This window comes from Natator depressus, chromosome 1 (assembly GCF_965152275.1).
Source record: "Natator depressus isolate rNatDep1 chromosome 1, rNatDep2.hap1, whole genome shotgun sequence".
In the NCBI taxonomy this organism is placed as follows: domain Eukaryota; kingdom Metazoa; phylum Chordata; order Testudines; family Cheloniidae; genus Natator; species Natator depressus.
In genome coordinates this window covers 192,101,322-192,122,454 of record NC_134234.1, presented here as the reverse complement: position 1 = coordinate 192,122,454, position 21,133 = coordinate 192,101,322, and the positions used below count along the sequence as shown (strand labels likewise).

General features: G+C 43.2%; 1 protein-coding gene across 6 annotated transcripts in view; it reads left to right on the top strand.

The window, feature by feature from the left end:
* Window positions 1-21,133, top strand: part of ALCAM (activated leukocyte cell adhesion molecule) — a 166,328-nt gene that overhangs the window by 107,098 nt on the left and 38,097 nt on the right. For 5 of the 6 annotated variants that reach the window (XM_074973008.1, XM_074972991.1, XM_074973035.1 and 2 more), the window contains exons 2-4: window positions 8,903-9,003; window positions 11,849-12,068; window positions 20,857-20,921. In XM_074973008.1, coding sequence (XP_074829109.1) covers window positions 8,903-9,003; window positions 11,849-12,068; window positions 20,857-20,921 — 386 coding nt within the window. Of the gene's footprint in view, window positions 1-3,604; window positions 3,628-8,902; window positions 9,004-11,848; window positions 12,069-20,856; window positions 20,922-21,133 lie in introns of those variants that run through there. The other variant, XM_074973028.1, reaches the window with a different exon arrangement.

Below are 21,133 nucleotides of genomic sequence, written 5' to 3'. Positions count from 1 at the left end.
ACTATGACTCCCAGATCCCTTTCTGCAGTATCCTTCCTAGGCAGTCATTTCCCATTTTCTGGGTGTGCAGCTGATTGTTGCTTCCTAAGTGGAGTACTTTGCATTTGTCCTTATCGAATTTCATCCTATTTACTTCCGACCATTTATGCAGTTTGTCCAGATCATTTTTAATTTTAATCCTATCCTCCAAAGCACTTGCAACCCCTCCCAGCTTGGTATTGTCTGCAAACTCTAAGTGTACTCTGTATGCCATTATCCAAATCACTGATGAAGATATTGAACGGAACCAAACTCAGAATTGATCCCTGCAGGCCCCCACTCATTATGCCCTTCCAGCTTGACTGTGAACCACTGATGATTACTCTCTGGGACTGGCTTTCCAGCCAGTTCTGCACCTACCTTATAGTAGCTCCGTCTAGGTTGTATTTCCCTAGTTTGTTTGAGAAGGTCATTTTGAGACAGTATCAAAAGCTTTACAAAAGTCAAGGTATACCACACCTACCACTTCCCCCCCCCCCCTCCCATCCACAAGGCTTGTCACCCTGTCAAAGAAAGTTATTAGGTTGGTTTGACTTGATTTGTTCTTGACAAATCCATACTGATTGTCACTTATCACCTTGTTATCTTCTAGGTGTTTGCAAATTGCTTAATTATCTGCTCCATTATCTTTCTAGGTATTGAAGTTAAGATGACTGGTCTGTAATTCCCTGGGTTGTCCTAATTTCCCTTTATATAGATGGGCACTATAATTGCCCTTTCCAGTCCTCTGGAATCTCTCCCATCTTCATGACTTTTCAGAGATAATTGCTAATGGCTCCAAAATATCTCCTCAGTCAGCTCCTTGAGTATTCTAGGATGTATTTCATCAGGCCCTGGTGACTTGAAGACATTTAAGTCTAAGTAATTTTTAACTTGTTCTTTCCCAGTTTAGCCTCTGATCCTAACTTATTTTCACTGGCATTCACTATGCTAGATGTCCAATAGCTACTAAACATTTTGGTGAAAAGTGAAACAAAGTCATTTAGCACTTCTGCCATTTCCACATTTTCCGTTATTGTTTTTCCCCCTTTCATTTTCTACCCTATCCTTGGTCTTCCTCTTGCTTCTAATATATTTGTAGAATGTTGTTACCCTTTATGTCTCTCTAGCTAGCTTAATCTCATTTTGCCCCTGGGTCTTTCTAATTTTTTCCCTACATACTTGTCCCTACATATGTGCCTGCAGTCTCCCTAGGGCTCAGCAAGGGGAAAAAAAGATGAAAAGATACCTGTTGCTATTTCACAGCTGAGACTGAACTGCTTAATAAAATATTTACAGTAAGCAAGCATCTCCTTCCCCTCTCCCCCTGTACCATTGCCACTACACATACACACAAATTAATCTGGACTGCCCAAAATGCAGTCAAAACTTGTGCAGAGATGGGGATTCTTAGACCTGTTAGAAATTTTGGAACCAAATGCTGTGTGTGTGAGCGTGTGTGTGTATAAAATATATTGAACTGCTATTTGTTCTGGATGCTTCGGATGTGGAGATGCTGATTAATTTACCTCTGCTGAGTAGCAGGGACAAAGTACGTCATGCAAAAAATAAAAAAATAAAAACACAACCACCCTGCTGCTCTGTATTAATGAGACTTAATTCTTTAGGTTATAGAAAATTAACAGCAGTAGCAGCACCGAAATTCCCAGGAACAAAACCTCACCAACCAGAAATTATGCATGAAAACACAAAACAGTTTTCTTTGTGTACACAAAATAAAAAAACAACTCAAAGGGAGCAGATTTTCAGCAATGGCCTCCTTTTTTTGCACCCCCAGTTACTTGTGCTCTCTTTATTTCAGGCTCAGAACATGGGGTTTTCTTGTTCATTTTAGTACCACGGTATTTAAAAAAAAAAAAAAATCTCTGAGAGCAAATCTGAGTAGTAGCATGTATCTCTAAACTTTGTATTGTTAAGGCAGGCTGTCACTGCCAAAAGTTTCCATTGCTTCAGTTAGGATTGCCAGCTTTCTAATTGCACAAAACCAAACTCCCTAGCCCCACCCCTTCCCCAAGGCCCCAAGCCCTGCTCACTACATTCCCCCTCCCTTGGTGGCTGACTCTCTCCCACCCTCATCACTTTCACTTGGCAGAGGCTTGGGGTGTGGGAGGGGGTGGGGACTCTGGGCTGGGAATGAGGGGTTTAGGGGACAGGAGGGGGCTCCAGGCTGGAGGTGAGGCCGAGGGATTCAGAGTGCGGGAGGGGGCTGCTGGTTGTGGGATGGGGTGCTGGCTCTGGGGTGGGGCAGGGAATGTGGGGTTTGGGGTGCCAGAGGGGCATCCAGGTTTGGCGGGGGCTCAGGCTTGGAGAAGGGGGGTGCGGGCTCTGAGCTGTAGCCTGCCTGTCCTGGCACCACACTGCGTGCACCCAGAAGCAGCTAGCAGGTCTGGGGGAGCAGGAGGCTCCGTGTGCTCTTCTTGCCCACAGGCACCTCCCCCACAGCTCCCAGCCAATGGGAGTGTGGAGCCGGCACTCAGGGTGAGGGCAGCATGCGGAGTCCCATGTCCCCTGCCTAGGAGCCAGACTTGTGTTTCCTGGGCGCAGTGCAGTGCCAGGACAGCTAGGGACTAGCCTGCCTTAGATCCGCAGCACCGCCGACCGGAGCCGCCAGGGTCCCTTTTGACCAGGTGTTCCCTCTGGCCAGGAGGGATTTTCAAGGTGTTTACCTTTCCCTTTATATTTGACAGCTATGCAAGAGCTAGTGTCCACGCAAGGAACTAGGGGAGTAATAACCTCCCAGCCCCTATCACAGAGAAATAAATGGGTGCCACGTTGCCACTTGCTTTTCACTAGAGCAGGTAGTTGGTGAGAGACAGGGAATAGAAGCTCTGCCATTCCCACATGCTAGCAGGTGCAGCCGAGCTGATACAGAAGGTGTTATAACTTGTTAAGTTGGCAGCCGATTGTTATCTTTATTTATGAAGCAGGAAGAAGGGAAGAGATTGTGCTTTGAGACACCCCTCTGACAATGCTTCCTGAGGCTACTCTTTTTCTCCCTTATTGAGGCCCGTGTAGAGAGGCTGACTAGCCTGACACAAACTAGCCTGACTGTATTGTCCCAGCCAAAGCATGGTGACTTCACTGCGATATCATAGAGGAAAAAAACTGACCTAGGAGACAACTAGGTTTGCTTAAACCTATTTGTAATGATTCAGTCAAAGTAGGCTAAGTAAGCACTTTAAGCTAGATTTAGATCTTCGTTATACAGTACAGGTATAACTCCATGAGTTCAGTGGAGTTGCACCAACAAATGAGATCAGAATATGCCAGTTGCATTATTTTTAAATGTTAGTTCCACTATATAAGTCCTCACTTAAAGAACATGTTCCAGTTATCATTTAGAGTCCTTGCATGACTGCAGAGGGCTGTTTAAGAAGTGCCTTATGTGGCTGTAAAAAGGCTCCTTACAATCGTACTTCCTGCTTGCTCTTGCTTCCTCCCCCCCCCCGCCCCGCCCCGAGGCTGAACCGGTGGCAGGGCCTTGGACATGCCCCATACCATTCCAGGCTGTGGAGCAATTTGCTACATATTTGGATAGATTTTTTTTTTTCCCTCCTTAAGTAAACTGGAAAGTTCCCTGGAGAAATGGTAAGGGTGATTTTTATACTGCAAAGTGTCATTTGATTATATTTATTAGGGTTTGGGGTTTTTTTGGTCCCCCATGCATCTTACAAGTATATCCAATAACACAGAAGAGAAACTTCAAAATGTCTTTTTCATATGTAGTTTTCTAAAATAGTTTTGTAGGGATTTCTTTAATTCCTGTTATGAGTGTTTGTAGTGATTTTGCTGGTTTGCATTGTAGACTTCTTTTATGCATCCTGGATTCCTTGCTGCAATTTTTTTTGGGGGTGGGGGAGGCGTTTGAGAATTTTGCAGAAGGTCCTCTTATATTTTGTGTAATTGCAGTTTCTCTGTGTTTAAACACAAATGTATTTTTGTTATGCACAATTGTCTACAAAACTGGATAATTTGAGTTTAGTCTGAATTTGCTGTACAAGAGATTGCCTTAGTCTTCAAACGATCTTATTTTAGCCATCTCAAGGGAAACTGGTATGTGGCTTCTGATTTCAGGCAAAATTGTCCAAACTTTCATTTTAGCAGACCACTCATTGATCACACACTCTGAATTTTGTAAACCTAAATAGTCTCCATAACCATTTTCAGTCACACCCCTGAAGCTGCTTGTTGAGTGTTTTGGTAGTATATGCTTGTTACCGTAGCAACTTAAAGAAGTTGATATAATTGTCTGAGAGTGAACAAAAAAGGAACAACAATGCGGGTCCCAAAGGGATTTTTTTTTCCCATGATGGCACTAAGTGTACATGAGCAGAACAGGCAAATCTCCTTCTTTTCTATCTGGTGTAAAATGCTGTCATGTCTAATAATTTAAAAGGCCTGTTTGACTTGAGCTTGAACTAGTTTATATACCATATAGTTTGCTTCTTATTTACATAAGAGCAAGGCTCTTTTGTTCCTTTCTATTCATGAGGAAAAGAACTTAAAGAGGAGTTTTCTTGCTGTTTAACAGAAACTAAGATTAGAATTGTAAATATAAAATTAAAAGTACACTATCCTTCCACCACCCCAAACCAATTCTTTCGAGCAGGATAAAGGGAATTTAGGTTCCCCCTTTCTACTTTTGATTATTATTTCCAATAGTATTTCTGAATGCATGAAATATTGGTCTTCATGTTTGTAAATTAACAGAGTTTGATATTTTTTGTAACTTTTAAGTTTACATTTCTTTAGCACCATCTAGTGGATCAAATGCTGTCTCTCAATTTAAAAAATAGCACTTTAATGTAATCAAACTGTATAGCAGATTACAACACGCTCTAAGATGACTGTTTTTATTTTAAAATATGACCAATGTATTTAAATTGAGTATGTGACTATATAACAGAAACAGATGATTAGCAACAGCTTGTTTAAAAAGGAATATTGTTAAGCTAGAACTCTTAGGATGCGAAAAAATATAACAGCCTATTATATTTATCTTAAACTTTTTTCTTTCCTACCCCTCCCCCCTCCCCCCTCCCCCCCCCCCCCGGCTCTCAGTCCTATTCTATTCTACCTGTTGTCATTTACATTGTAAGCATTTTGGAGAAGGGATTTTCACATACAGTATTTTTGTATAGCACTGTGATGAGCTGGGGAATATATGTATAGCTTTTAAATTCTGTTGGATAGTGAGGGGTGCACTTTGTCAGATTGCAGACTCCATTTTGAATGAGTTGTTTGCTTTCTCCATTTTACCTCCATCTTGGACAGAAATTCCAAGGGGGGGCAGCATAGGGATAACAATAAAGGGTCATTAACGTAAATGCTGTCCCATTGAAATGGAACCCCCTAGACAATAGGTTCAGCCTTGCGCAGAAGAACCAGTCATCCCAGGTGGGCTGGTAACTCAGTAACTGGTCACCAAGTAGGGGATTTTGATCACCTGATGAGGCTGTTAAGGGAATTACCTGATAAGAGGGCTACAAGTTATAAAAGGGAGGATCCCTCAGCAATCATTTTACAGAGAGAGGTTAAGAAGAGAGCAGAGATTCCATGTCCTGGATGAGACTGCAGGTGAACAGTGGGGAGAGGATGGGATATTGGACTGCACAGAGTATTCTGGCCTGTGCATGAAGAACTTTTCAGAGTGGTGAGGAAACAGAGGCAGGGAAAACATATATCACTGTGTGCGTTGATTTATCTAGATCTATGCATATGTGTGCGATAAGTAAAGAGAATATTGTATCTAAAATCCTGTGCAAAGTTTGTCTGTGTCTGTTGGCTTTCACTATAAACCAGAAGGCGCACACTTCTGGTGGGTTTCTGGTGAAATGTGCAAGTGCTGCTGAGGAGCCTTGGGAGAGACATTTTGTTTCAGGGCTGAGGCAATTGGATCGAGGATGTCCCTGCTGCCAAGAGGGGTGTCAGACATGAGGCGTGAACCTGAAGTGTGCGCCTAGAGGCCCAAAGCCAGGAACAGTGCCTAAACTCTGCCCAGCCCCAGCAAGCTAAAGCATTTGGGATATTGACCATTTGGGTCCCCTCAGAGCAGTCCGGTGAGTGTCCTAAAGGAGAGCTCAGCCACATCTGTGAGAAGCCCCTGTCACAACCGGGATTCAGTCTGACTCTGGCTTTTAGGAGTTACCACAATAAATGTTCAGTACTAGCAACAGTAGGAGTAATAAACTCAGGCAAAATCCTCATAAAAACAGTCAGTGTCTGCCTGAGTAAACACTAAGTAAGAACTTCAGTATTTGACCCTTTGAGAATATATATATTTTATTTTATCTAACTATCCACCTTCCTGAGGTGAGGGCACATCCCTAAGCAAGATGTACACATGGCACGCGGAGTGTCCGCCAATTCCAAGTACCATTCCAGACCCCTGGAGAGTACTCCTTTGGCCCAGACAGCTGTAATTCGGGAGAGGGTAAGTCAAGGGACAAGTACACCATGAGCATCATCTGGCCTTGGCGAGGCATGATAAATATACTGAAAAATTAATGCAGCTGGTGGCTTATGACCTCCTTGTACAGCCCCGGATATACCATCAGCTCTCTCTTGCTCCTTAAATAAGGTTCCTGGTTCAGCAGCAAGTTGGGGGAAGTCTGTATTGTGAAGCTATGCTGGCTTGACATTGGAGAAGGGAAGCAAGGGGTCCCCCAGGCCTGTGTGCAGGCACAGGACCACGCTCCAATGGCTGTGATCTCTGGCAGAAGCCCCAAATCCATAGGTGTGGTGGATGTCACATTTCAGGGCAGCTGCACCTCTATTACCCCCTCTGAGGTCCAGCAAGGGTAACCGCGCTCAGGCTTCCTCCTCCCCAGTTGTCGTAGTCTCCCTCCATCTTGACCAAAATATTTTCCAGCTGCACAGCTCCCTACCTATAATGTGTATTCCCTTCCTGGGGAATTCACCTAAGCAGGCCTGCTTTAGTATTCTCCTCAGAGACATTAAATAGTGAAATTGCCACAGTTAAGTCACAAACTGCTCTTTCTAACTGATCACATTTATTCTTAAGTAAAAGTCTTATGGGAAAAACTAATTAAACAATAAAAAAAAAAACTACACTCCCTGCTGCAAACAAGGACTATGGCCAGTAAACAGTTTATCAAACCCACCCAGGGGTTTTCCTGAGGCTACAATTTCATAACTCGTTTTGCTCAGAACAAGAACAGTCATGAATCTGAGAGTTCCTTCTATATACATTTTTTGGGAGGGTTAGATCTGTCCTCTTATAACAGGTGATCAGCAGACCCCCTCAGGGCAAAGCTTCAAAAGGTTAGTTCTTGCATAACTGGAGTAGGTGAACTTTCATACCCCTCCTCCTAGAGATTTCTAGGGTAGGTGAAGTAATATTATTACCCGTCCAGATTATTACAACAATCTATAACAACCCTGCCCCAGCTGCTTTCTCCCTCCTTTCCTCCCTGTGACTGGAATGGTGTTACCTTGAATGGTCCCTTGAAATATGTGTTAACTATTTATGCTAAACAATCTGTTCCACCTTGTATTTAGCAGTGATCTCCTGCATACCCTTCCCAGACCAGAAGAAGAGCTCTGTGTAAGCTGGAAAGTCTGTCTCTGTGTCTCTCTCTCTCTCTCAGGGAGAGAGCTCTTCCGTCGGCTTAATAACGCCACCTGCCTGAGCGCAGTAGCTATGTTGGTGAGAGAAGCCCTCCCACTGACATAATGCTGTCTACACGGGGCTTACAGTCAGTAAACAAAAAATCCACATCCCTGAGCGACATAGAAATACCAAAGTAAGTGTGTAGTGTAGGCCTGGAGTTTAAACTTAATTCACTAAGGTTTAAATTAATTCTGTAAGGTTCACAAAATTGCCATGCCTGTCACAGTGGGCAAACCCGATCCTCATTCAGTGCAGGGGAACAATCTGAGAAGAATATTGAGGAAAAACTTGCTAAGATCGTTTTCCCCCTAGACTTCTGTACTGTGAGTTTTTCCATGCGTGGGGGTGACGAAGGCTTGTATCGTTTTTCGTAAAAATGATTTATAAAAATAGTAGCAAAGCAAAACTGTATTAGTAACAACAGTGCTGCTCTTCACATTTTAGGTTGTTACACTTCTAAAATTATTTCAGTTTTAGTTTTTCTTCATTTGTGCTATGTGGATCTCTTTTTGCATTTCACTTATTTTAGACAATGAAACTACACTGGTCAATTTCACTTAGAAATTCCCATGCACTAGCACTATTGTGCTTGAGTTACTTTATGTCTAAACCATCTGTTAGAGAGCCAAGGCGGGTGTGGTAATATTTTTTATTGGACCAACTTATGTTGGTGTCAGAGACCAGACAGAGCTCTTCTTCAGGCCTGGGAAAATGTCACAGCAAAATGCAAGGTGGAACAGATTGCTTAACATAAGTAGTGAAGAACAAGTAATATCCTAGGTTGCATGTGGCTACAACTGTACTGCTTAATACCAAAGGAATTACGTTTAGTTTGATTCTAAGCTGTGCTTATTTTGATATTGTGTTGCAACATATGCCCTGCAGACAGAACTGGCTGAATTTTCAGATGGGAAAGATAAACATGTTTGTTCAGTTTTAAGTCAGCAAGGCTTGATACAAGGTAGCAGCCAGTGTCCATAGCCTTTTTTATATCGTCTTCTTGCTGAAAGGATGAAGTTCTGTTCTCACATGGCTTCCATTAACTGCAGTAGGAAATCTGAGTAAACATACTTAATGTACTGAATCCTATTTTGTTTAAAACATTCAAGGATGAATCCCTATGCTAGAAAATAGCACAATGCAGTAAGATACTCTTTTAACCTTAAACCAAATAGTAACTGGCACCTTAGAATTCCAATAAAACACTTACCATTCCTTCCTCTCTCATAGGCCTTGGATTGTACACAGTAAATGCAGTATATGGAGATACCATTGTTATGCCTTGTCCTCAGGAAGTACCTAATGATCTGATGTTTGGAAAATGGAAATATGTGAGTATGGCTTATCTTGAACTTAATTATTGCCAGTATAAGTAGATTTTTTGGTGAATAAAAGTGCAGATTCAAATGTACATAATTCCACTGTTCTACTGTCAAGTACAGTTGAAGGTAGGTAGAATTAGTTTCAAATGTGCAAGAGAAATAATTATTAATTAGGGCATTCTGTCAAGCCACATTAAAAACATGCCAGATTGCCTAACTCTTATTGGTTATAAAAACCCATCTTTACACATTTGCATCTTCTTAAAGCAGGAAGTGTTTTATCCTCATGAAAAGGATCCCCAAGTTGACAACCACTCCATGCTGTTTCATGCTTCACTGTATTTTTGCATGCTGCAGAAGGCAAAGTGAGCCTTACTGGAGACCCGGGTTCTGTTTCCCTGTGCAGCTAATGGCGTGCAAAAAATGTGCCAGAGGCACAGCAGAAAAAAACAAATGCTGCCTTGAGTCACTCCATGGATTTGTATTGGAAACACTGCAGAATACACAGTGAACTTCAGTATTACTAGTAAATGTCACTTTGTAGTTCATACACCACTGTAAACTTAAAAAAATAAACAGCACAAGAGTACATAGCAGCAGTGGAACCGTATGCAGTAATTAATGAATATGGATGGGCAAACCAGTTATGATAAGCATTATCCCCTTTCACCTCTCTCTAACTGAAGTCAAAATTAACATTTTCCATATTTCTGAAAAGCCTGTTTAAGCATCTCCCCTGATTTATGATCTCCATTTCCACAGCTGTCCCCTCACTCCCCAAAACGTTACCTGTTTTGAGGAGTGGAGGGCTGACGTAGTTCCCAGATCTCTTGCTCTGGCAGGCAATTTCTACTTCCAAGTTTTGCCTGCTCCTCATTAATCTAATTCTCTCTCCTTTTGGTGGTGGCCAAATGGGCCATTCTTGTGCGACAAATCTACCACTTTAATATTTAAAAGGACTTGGAGTGAACTGCAATATTGTGAAATTGCATCTTCCGTACAAGATCCCATCATTTCCGTGAGGTTAACAATTCTTGCAGGAAGAAGCGAGGGATCTCAAGAGCTCCAGAATTTTCAAACCCACCTCTGCATTTTGGGATGTAAATTGAAGAGTCCTGTGGAGCATGTTTGCTTAGAGGAGAGGGTTAAAACACTTCAAATAAGCCTACAAAAGATTGCCAGAATTTTGTTGAAAACTCCTTCCTTCCTTCTGCGCCTTTTTCTAGAAAGGCAGTTGCTGCACTTGGTGAACTTGCAAAACTATTTTGAGAGAGAGAAATCCGGCTCTCTTCCCCCAACACCCAACCCCATTGCACCAGGGATAGTTACTAATCAACAGTGCAGAAAAAATTTAGAAGTTGCTGATTGCTGTAGATCTGTCACACCTTTCCTAAACAGCCACCACCAAGGGTCCAGGGGGAGGTGACATACGTTGTGTATAATAATTTGTACAACCATAACCAGCTAAGATTTTTAACGTGCTAAGTACAGCCAAAATATATTCCATGTAACCCCCTGTTCCCTGGCCTCCTCGCATGCCAATGATTTTCTGTTTGTTTTTCATCTTTTGTAAGACATTTCCTTTCTTTGGAAGCAAGAACAGCCTTGTCAATTTCTGGTCATGCCATAGACGACTTATTTTATAGACTGAGAGGAGATTTCAGTTTCTACTATAATATTCTCGGGGTGGTCCTTCCAAGTCCCTGGTATAGACTTCGAAACACTCAGAGAGGAGTCTGTCTCCAGAGAATCTACTGGAGATTTTACATTGACTTTGGTGCATGCTAGGGCAGAATATTTGTGATCTCTGAATATTCATGCATTGCGGACAGGAACAACAAAGCTCACAAGCACTATGCTACCAATTCTTAGTGCTTTGATTTAAGGAGATCTCAGTTTCCTGGAACATAACATGAAGAATAGTCTTTCCCTTTGCTTTTATGTAAAGGAGGGGAGGGGAAAACAAATCTTGCAAAACACAGTTTGCAATTCTGCCTCTTATGAATATTAACTTTCTCTATGGCAGCTCCATATAAAGTTTTCCTTTGATATTTTCCATTTTTTGATAGCAACTGCATACTGATTAAAGTGAGGAGGATGTCTAGAAACTATTTTGCAGGTTATTCTGAAACACATAAATAATCTTTTATTGTAGGTATATTCCCATGCTTAGAGACCTCTGGATGCTTTAACAAAAAGAAACTAAAAACTAATTTAGAATAAAATGGCCATTTTTGCCTGATTAAATCCCAGGTTGGGAACTATATTTGAACATCCCTGACGAACAATACAAAATACGTAAAAAAACAAGAGACTAAAAAAGAAACTGAAATCCTGAGTCTAACTTTGGATGCCTCTGATATTTCATATACCTCTGGTATGCGGAAATGCAGCTAATTCCACAGCCACCAGCCTTTGTCAGAGAAGGTCCTTCCTCATTCCATGTCAGTATTGTACCCCATAGCATGGTAATCCATTCCAGAGCAGCCAGTCCAGCACCCAGTATGCTACGTAGCACAACAGACTGCCCTTCAAATGACAGATCTTATCATCACTCTTTGTACTTCTGTAGCACTGGATCAATTGCTTGCACAGCAACTGGAGAACACCCCATCCTCTTCTTCCCCCCCCCCCAATCAAAACAAACATCGTAATCCTCCGAATTATGTCTGTTCGCATCATTTTAAACTACATATTGGCTGGATAGCAGGCACCCATTGCAGATCTTGGAGCACTTCTAAATAAGTCTTTGTGTTTATGGAAGATGAAGCATTTATTTATTTATGTATGTATGTATGTATGTATGTGTGTGTGTATGTATTTATTTATTTATTTTTATTTTACTTCATTTTAGGAAATGGCAGACACCTCTCCAGTCTTTATTGCCTTCAGGTCAACAACAAAAAAAGGTGTACAATATGACGACGTACCCGAATACAAAGGCAGATTGAGTCTCTCAGAAAATTATACCTTATCCATCAAAAATGCAAGGATCAGTGATGAAAAAAGATTTGTGTGTATGCTAGTGACCGTGGACAATGTGTATGAAGAGCCTACAGTAGTCAAGGTGTTCAGTAAGTAACAGCTAACATAGCTACTAATATGGATCTCCAATTAGGGAATTGCTGTTGAAAGATGAAAGCAAAAAGAGTGTTAAAAAAAAAATGTTAAGCAGAATCAATGACTAACATTAGCCAGTTTTCTGCAATAAAAAATCCTAATCTGTCGTAGCATTCATGTAACAGGATTCTCTGTTGTCTTAGTATGTCAGCTCTGAAAAAGAGGAATTTCAGGGCTTGTTAATGAATCAATTGTATGCATAAACTACATCATTTTGCCCCTAAAATGAAAAATGTAAAAAAAGACTAATGGGAAAATTTTCACTTACTCTGTTAGTGAACTTTTCTGGGAGTGGGGGAAGTGTTAAGTGATATGTTGGAAATGTTTGATGGTAGTATATGAGTTTAAAGAAATGTATTTAAATGTTCTAAAGAGCCTGGCGCATGCAGATAACGAAACTTAAAATAAAGGCTTAAAAACAGGATATTAGCTAAAAGTCATATTTTTCTCCTCTCTTGAAATGTCAGCAACAAAGGTGTATTAGCATTATGATTTAAGGCTTGACGCCATAAACCTTACTATTGAACACATCTGTCTAAGATTTTCAAAAGTAACTAGTGATTCTGGGTTGCTAAAGTTTTCAGAGTCCAGGATTTTCACAGCCAAGTTGCTTGGTAATTTTTGAAATTAAGGCCCCTTTAGGATTTCTGACATAAAACACGTAAAAATTGACAGTCAGCATGACTAATCACTACTGAAAATCTTGTCCTTAGCATTTCCTACTGTGAATAGACTCACAGAAAACAGTGGGTTTCTCCTCCATACCCTACCTCAAAATCTTCTTTTGCTTCCTTGCCTTTGTGCACTCAAGATGCACGTTTAAATAAAGTTTACACAGAGTAACTCTGTTGTCAGGAAAAGTTGAAAAGTTATCAAAAATTACTTTTTGGCTCAAAGAAAATACATAATCCACCAAATTTAATAATGATCTTATGACTCAAGCAGGAAGAAGGGTGTGAGGGATTCTTCAATGTTGTTGTCCTGGTATCTCATAGCACAATGGTGTCAGTGTCCCAGTCAGTTTGAAGGGAGATTGGGAGTTAACAGTAATTCACTTCCATTGTTTTATTTTGTTGTTTGATTGCAAGGACAGCAGGGATATGTGTGCAGAGTGCTTGAAATGAAGTGATAAAGAGTTATCCTGGTTATTTATCATGAAGTAAATATGTAGATAAGACTGTATTATAGAGTGGTTACCAAGTGTTTGAATACCAAGTGGTTGAATTACTGTATATAGTTCTATTTCTAAGGACTACATGATGTTAGTTCAGCCATGTGCCACATCCTATACCTTTTGTGGCAGGGGTGGTCAAACTTCTTGGCCCAAGGGCCACATCTGGGTGGGGAAATTGCAGGGCTGGGGCAGGGGGTTGCGGTGCAGGAGGAACTGCAGGGTGTGGGAGGGGGTGCGGTGTGCAAGAAGGGGCTCAGGGCAGAGGGTTGGGGTGCAGGGTGCAGCAGGGGGTTGGGGCTCAGGGCAGGGGGTAGGGGTGCAGGGTGCGGCCTCTGGCCCGGTGCCGCTTACCTCGAGCGGCTCTGGGGTGGCAGTGGCACACAGCAGAGCTAAAGCAGCCTCCCTGCTCCTGGCCCCACGCCGCTCCTGGCCCCACGCCACTCCTGGAAGTGGCCACCATGTCCAGCAGTGGCTCCTGGGGGGGCGGGCGGCTCTGCTGCGTGCTGTCCTCGCCTGCGGGTACCACCCCTGAAGCTCCCATTGGCCACGGTTCCCCATGCATGGAACCCTCTTTCCCCCATCCCCCACGCCCACCCCCCCCCCCGCTGGAGCCGCAAGGATGTGGTGCCAGCCGCTTCTGAGAGCAGCATGGGGCCTTAGCCCTGCTGCATCACAGGGCTGGCAATCCCACAGGCTGGATTGAAAGCCCTGATGGGACGGATTCGACCCACAGGCTGTAGTTTGCCCTCCCCTGTTTTATGGCATTAATTAATTAAGCTTACATTTAGCAAGGAAAATAAGAATAGAAAATGCTGAATGGGTAATGTTGCTGAGTTAACATTTCCAGAAAAACCTTTACTTCAGACTTTTTTTTTGAGTGATTTTACAATTTTAAAGTTCTGTTAACACGTTTTAGCATTTAATTTCCCTGGTTGGCTTATATTAAGGAAAAATTAAGATTTGTTGGCAAGTTGCACAGGTTCAGCCAGTAAAGTTTCTAAATTCTTCAAACGGCTGAACCGCAGCTGTATGAATGCCAAGTAACCAAAATTCTTGGTTATCTGAAACTCAGATCTGTCCCTTGAGGCTTGACTGAAGTTCAGTTTCTGGGGAGCTTGTTACATCCTTAGTCCTGAGTTAATCAGCTGGTGCAGCTAACAAGGTGTATTGGCTCATTGCTCAGATAACACCTGCTAATAGCCCTCATTGGATTGTTCAAGTAACAACCTCTGCCAGCTTTCCTGGTGGATCTTTTCAGCATCTTCATCAGGATGTAGATAGCCAAAATTTCCAGAGCATACTGGCTCCACATACATTAGCTCCTATCTCCTTGCACAGCGATTTGGACTCTACAGCTAGCAAGCCGAGTTAATGTGCTTACAGAGCTGTAAAGTTGCTATTCTAAGCCCCTGCAGCCAGAGATAAGCAGTTTGCTGAAGTTACAAGCCCCACCAACCTATGCTCTGATGCTATTAAACTCTTGAGCTTAAAATTTCCTTCTGCTTCAGCAGATGATCTTCTCGATGTCTGGCACCCAATAAGTGTAAGCACAGTAAATTAATCTGTTTGCACAGGTTCAAGCCTGTTGCTATTCCTCCTCATCTGCCACAGCCTCTGTGTGCAGTCAGTGCTTAATTTGCAATGAGAGAGGTGCTGGGACTCAAGCAATTTTTTTACTTAACTGATGCGTCAGGCCTAAAGGTGCCGGGGCTATGAACTGCTAACCCTAGGGGTGCCGGGACTCAGCCCTGGCACAAATTAAACGCGGTCTACACTGCAATTAGACATCTGCAACTGGTCTGTGCCGGCACACTCATGCTGTGAGGCTGTTTAATTGCAGTGTGGACATTCCAGCTCAGGCTGTAGCCTGAGTTCTGGGATCCTCCCACCTCACAAGATCCTAGAACCCAGGCTCCAGCCCGAGCCTCAACGTCTGCACTGCAATTAAACAGCCCTTTAGTCTGAGCCCAAGTCAGCTGGCATGGGTCAGCTGTAGGTTTTTAACTGTGGTGTAGCTGTACCCTGAGTGGGCAGGGAGAGCTCTAAGCAGCTCTTCTGTGCCTTCTCCACTGCATCTGCTCAGCAGCACCTCCTTTCGCTGCCTCCCACCTCCTCACATGTGGGTGGACAGAGCACTTGCTCTGGCTCACTGCTCCCATTCCAGGTAGTGAATACCCCCAGGTAACCCCAAAGGGAGCAGGATAGATGGTTCATTGTCTCTTACTGAACTCAGAGAGGGGAGAGCTCAATAAAGGGTGGATAGCCTTCCTTAAAGAACAACCAAGTGCAGTCATGGGGGGAAAAAACATAGAAAGAAAGGAAAAACAAAAAGACACAGCAAACTTCAAATTTGTTCAGTTTATCAGATGGCTGGCAAAATGATATAAAAACAGGCTTTTTTGTTGATGGGACCTGTTTGCATGGGATGAGGGCAGTTTAGGAGAGCTGATTGTGGTTCAGGTGATGGGCATGAAAACTTATTGTCCCTGCAAGTGTGTTTGGAAAATGGGTTAATCTGTTTGTTTTAAAACAACACACAAACAGTGTTTATGCTTCTAAAATACAGTTTCTTCTGTTCTGTTTTTCTGCTTGAGAACAACATGAGGCTTTCTGAGCCCAGGGTTTTTGGTGCATGGCTTTGGTATTTTATTTGCCACTGGCAAGTTGTTTGAGAATTCCAAATAAATAGTTTACTTTATTGCTTTTTTTTCTTTTTGATCGTCTGCTTGGACAAATCTTCTAAAATGCAGGAAATTGTCTCTCAATATATGAAGAAAGAGACTTAGAATGGAAACTTGTGCAAACTTAGCTACTGCTGTAGTAGGCATAAGTGTAAATGAATAAACTTTTTATTCTGTTTTTTCTTTATTTTATATTTTTAAATTGTGTGAAGAGAACTTGGAACAGGATAGCAGGGCACTTGGTAACTTTCCAGATCATAGAATCATAGAATATCAGGGTTGGAAGGGACCTCAGGAGGTCATCTAGTCCAACCCCCTGCTCAAAGCAGGACCAATCCCCAATCAAATCATCCCAGCCAAGGCTTTGTCAAGCCTGACCTTAAAAACTTCCAAGGAAGGAGATTCTACCACCTCCCTAGGTAACGCATTCCAGTGTTTCACCACCCTCCTAGTGAAAAAGTTTTTCCTAATATCCAACCTAAACCTCCCCCACTGCAACTTGAGACCATTACTCCTTGTCCTGTCCTCTTCTACCACTGAGAATAGTCTAGAACCATCCTCTCTGGAACCACCTCTCAGGTAGTTGAAAGCAGCTATCAAATCCCCCCTCATTCTTCTCTTCCGCAGACTAAACAATCCCAGTTCCCTCAGCCTCTCCTCATAAGTCATGTGTTCCAGACCCCTAATCATTTTTGTTGCCCTTCGCTGGACTCTCTCCAATTTATCCACATCCTTCTTGTAGTGTGGGGCCCAAAACTGGACACAGTACTCCAGATGAGGCCTCACCAATGTCGAATAGAGGCGAACGATCACGTCCCTCGATCTGCTCGCTATGCCCCTACTTATACATCCCAAAATGCCATTGGCCTTCTTGGCAACAAGGGCACACTGTTGACTCATATCCAGCTTCTCGTCCACTGTAACCCCTAGGTCCTTTTCCACAGAACTGCTGCCTAGCCATTTGGTCCCTAGTCTGTAGCTATGCATTGGGTTCTTCCGTCCTAAGTGCAGGACTCTGCACTTATCCTTACTGAACCACATCAGATTTCTTTTGGCCCAATCCTCCGATTTGTCTAGGTCCCTCTGTATCCTATCTCTGCCCTCCAGCATATCTACTACTCCTCCCAGTTTAGTATCATCCGCAAATTTGCTGAGGGTGCAATCCACACCATCCTCCAGATCATTTATGAAGATATTGAACAAAACCGGCCCCAGGACCGACCCCTGGGGCACTCCACTTGACACCGGCTGCCAACTAGACATGGAGCCATTGATCGCTACCCGTTGAGCCCGACAATCTAGCCAACTTTCTACCCACCTTATAGTCCATTCATCCAGCCCATACTTCTTTAACTTGCTGACAAGAATACTGTGGGAGACCGTGTCAAAAGCTTTGCTAAAGTCAAGAAACAATACATCCACTGCTTTCCCTTCATCCACAGAATCAGTAATCTCATCATAGAAGGCAATTGGATTAGTCAGGCATGACCTTCCCTTGGTGAATCCATGCTGCCTGTTCCTGATCACTTTCCTCTCGTGTAAGTGCTTCAGGATTGATTCCTTGAGGACCTGCTCCATGATTTTTCCGGGGACTGAGGTGAGGCTGACTGGCCTGTAGTTCCCAGGATCCTCCTTCTTCCCTTTTTTAAAGATTGGCACTACATTAGCCTTTTCCAGTAATCTGGGACTTCCCCCGTTCGCCACGAGTTTTCAAAGATAATGGCCAATGGCTCTGCAATCACATCCGCCAATTCCTTTAGCACTCTCGGATACAACTCGTCCGGCCCCATGGACTTGTGCACGTCCAGCTTTTCTAAATAGTCCCTAACCACCTCTTTCTCCACAGAGGGCTGACCATCTACTCCCCATGTTGCGATGCCCAGCGCAGCAGTCTGGGAGCTGTCCTTGTTAGTGAAGACAGAGGCAAAAAAAGCATTGAGCACATTAGCTTTTTCCACATCCTCTGTCACTAGGTTGCCTCCCTCATTCAGTAAGGGGCCCACACTTTCCTTGGCTTTCTTCTTGTTGCCAACATACCTGAAGAAACCCTTCTTGTTACTCTTGACATCTCTTGCTAGCTGCAGCTCCAGGTGCGATTTGGCCCTCCTGATTTCATTCCTACATGCCCGAGCAATATTTTTATACTCATCCCTGGTCATATGTCCAACCTTCCACTTCTTGTAAGCTTCTTTTTTATGTTTTATGTTTCACCGTTAAGCCAAGCTGGTCGCCTGCCATATTTACTATTCTTTCGACTCATCGGGATGGTTTGTCCCTGTAACCTCAACAGGGATTCCTTGAAATACAGCCAGCTCTTCTGGACTCCTTTCCCCTTCATGTTAGTCCCCCAGGGGATCCTACCCATCTGCTCCCTGAGGGAGTCGAAGTCTTCTTTCCTGAAGTCCAGGGTCCGTATCCTGCTGCTTACCTTTCTTCCCTGTGTCAGGATCCTGAACTTGACCATCTCATGGTCACTGCCTCCCAGATTCCCATCCACTTTTGCTTCCCCCACTAATTCTTCCCTGTTTGTGAGCAGCAGGTCAAGAAAAGCTCCCCCCCTAGTTGGCTCCTCTAGCACTTGCACCAGGAAATTGTCCCCTACGCTTTCCAAAAACTTCCTGGATTGTCTATGCACCGCTGTATTGCTCTCCCAGCAGATATCAGGAAAATTAAAGTCACCCATGAGAACCAGGGCGTGCGATCTAGTAGCTTCTGCGAGTTGCCGGAAGAAAGCCTCATCCCCCTCATCCCCCTGGTCCGGTGGTCTATAGCAGACTCCCACCACTACATCACTTTTGTTGCTCACACTTCTAAACTTAATCCAGAGACACTCAGGTTTTTCTGCAGTTTCGTACCGGAGCTCTGAGCAGTCATACTGCTCCCTTACATACAGTGCTACTCCCCCACCTTTTCTGCCCTGCCTGTCCTTCCTGAACAGTTTATAACCATCCATGACAGTACTCCAGTCATGTGAGTTATCCCACCAAGTCTCTGTTATTCCAATCACGTCATAATTCCCTGACATCACCAGGACCTCCAGTTCTCCCTGCTTGTTTCCAAGGCTTTGTGCATTCGTATATAAGCACTTGAGATAACCTGCTGATCGCCCCTCATTCTCAGTATGAGGCAGGAGCCCTCCCCTCACAGACGTTCCTGCCTGTGCTTCCTCCCGGTATCCCGTTTTCCCACTTACCTCAGGGCTTTGGTCTCCTTCCCCTGGTGAACCTAGTTTAAAGCCCTCCTTACTAGGTTAGCCAGCCTGCTCGCTAAGATGCTCTTCCCTCTCTTCGTAAGATGGAGCCCGTCTCTGCCCAGCACTCCTCCTTCATGGAACACCATCCCATGGTCAAAGAATCCAAAGCCTTCTCTCCGACACCACCTGCGTAGCCATTCGTTGACTTCCACGATTCGACCGTCCCTACCCAGGCCTTTTCCTTCCACGGGGAGGATGGACGAGAACACCACTTGCACCTCAAACTCCTTTATCCTTCTTCCCAGAGCCACGTAGTCCACAGTGATCCGCTCAAGGCCATTCTTGGCAGTATCATTGGTGCCCACGTGGAGAAGCAGGAAGGGGTAGCGATCCGAGGGCTTGATGAGTCTCGGCAGTCTCTCCGTCACATCGCGAATCTTAGCCCCTGGCAAGCAGCAGACTTCTCGGTTTTCCCGGTCAGGGCGGCAGATAGATGACTCAGTCCCCCGGAGGAGAGAGTCCCCGACCACCACCACCCGCCTCCTTCTCTTGGGAGTGGTGGTCGTGGAACCCCCCATCTCAGGACAGTGCATCTCATGCCTTCCAACCAGCGGAGTCTCCTTCTGCTCCCTAGCATTACTAGCATTGTTTGATAGGTTTGATTTGAAAAAGTTTCTGTAAACTGAAATGTGAAAATTTGGAGAAAGTTTCAGTTTGTATATGTGTATATAAATGTCTGCTTATTTAGAAGCACAGCTGGAGTGCAGAGACTTTCTTTGACTGTGTAAATATACAGACTGTTTCCTTCAAACTTATAGGAAAACAGTCTCTTGGAGATAAAAATTTGCATTCCAGGCTTTAGGCCAGAATGAATTTTAACATACTAGTTATGTAGTCTCTAGAAAATCGTGTTTTATAATGGAAACGCTGATGGAGCCTCAACTCTAACAGGGAAGGGTGCAGCTACCATAAATAGGATGATGTATATTGCTACTGAATAGAAAGTTTGCTTTTAAAGAGATGCAATCGATTCAAAATCTAGTGAGTTTTGAAAAATAAAGTAATTTCAGATACTACTTTTGCTTCTGTTATACTAATCCCAGGTGTTACTTAAGTGTAACAATAGTATGGGGGGAAAATGAGAAGTGAGATTAAGTTGAGTTTCTCAGTTTGAAATATTAAAGCTAAACTAATATTGTGTTAAAACTTCTTTTGTGCCACTCTGTTTTCTATACCACTGTTTCCTTCTTCTGGAAATGTATCATGTTCATCAGTAGGCTCTCTCTCAATCTAGGTTGTAGCATTCCTGGCCAAAATATAGCATGTCAATATGTGTAGCATAAATTTACACTAGTTGTATATTATCATGTAAAATGACATGTATAAAGTGAAACCAGTAACATGATTATCTCTCCTGTTAAATCTCGTGAGATTTTTTTTTCCCCCTCCAAAGTCCATTTGTCAATATTTTGTTAGGAGCAATTTTTTTAACAGCCAAGGAGGGTGTAAACCCCCAAAAGACAAGGTTTCAAATGAAAAGCATGATAACTCTGCAGCTCACCAAATAGTTCTAATGTAGTTGCTGATGCAATGTTGCTGAATGTTCTGTCTTTGTTGTTGGAGAATGTTAGTCCTTTATACAACAAATTGAAATTCCTGCTCTCCTTTCTCTTATACATATTTTTTGTTTATAGAACAACCATCTCAACCAGAAATTATACATCCAGCAAACTTCCTAGAAGCGGAAAAGTTTAAAATGGTGAGAGCATTTTTCTTAATTTAAACGCATGTACCTGGAGGTGAGTTTGGAGCTGTGCCGTCAGCAAGATGGAATATTCTGTGTGTGTTTTCTGAGCTAGCAATAGTGGGATATGGGGAGGATTGCTCAGGACCTAGTCTGAGACTATAGAATTTCTGAAACCATTTCTTGAAAAACCAGTTTTCAGCTGAATCAGGAATAACAGCAACATG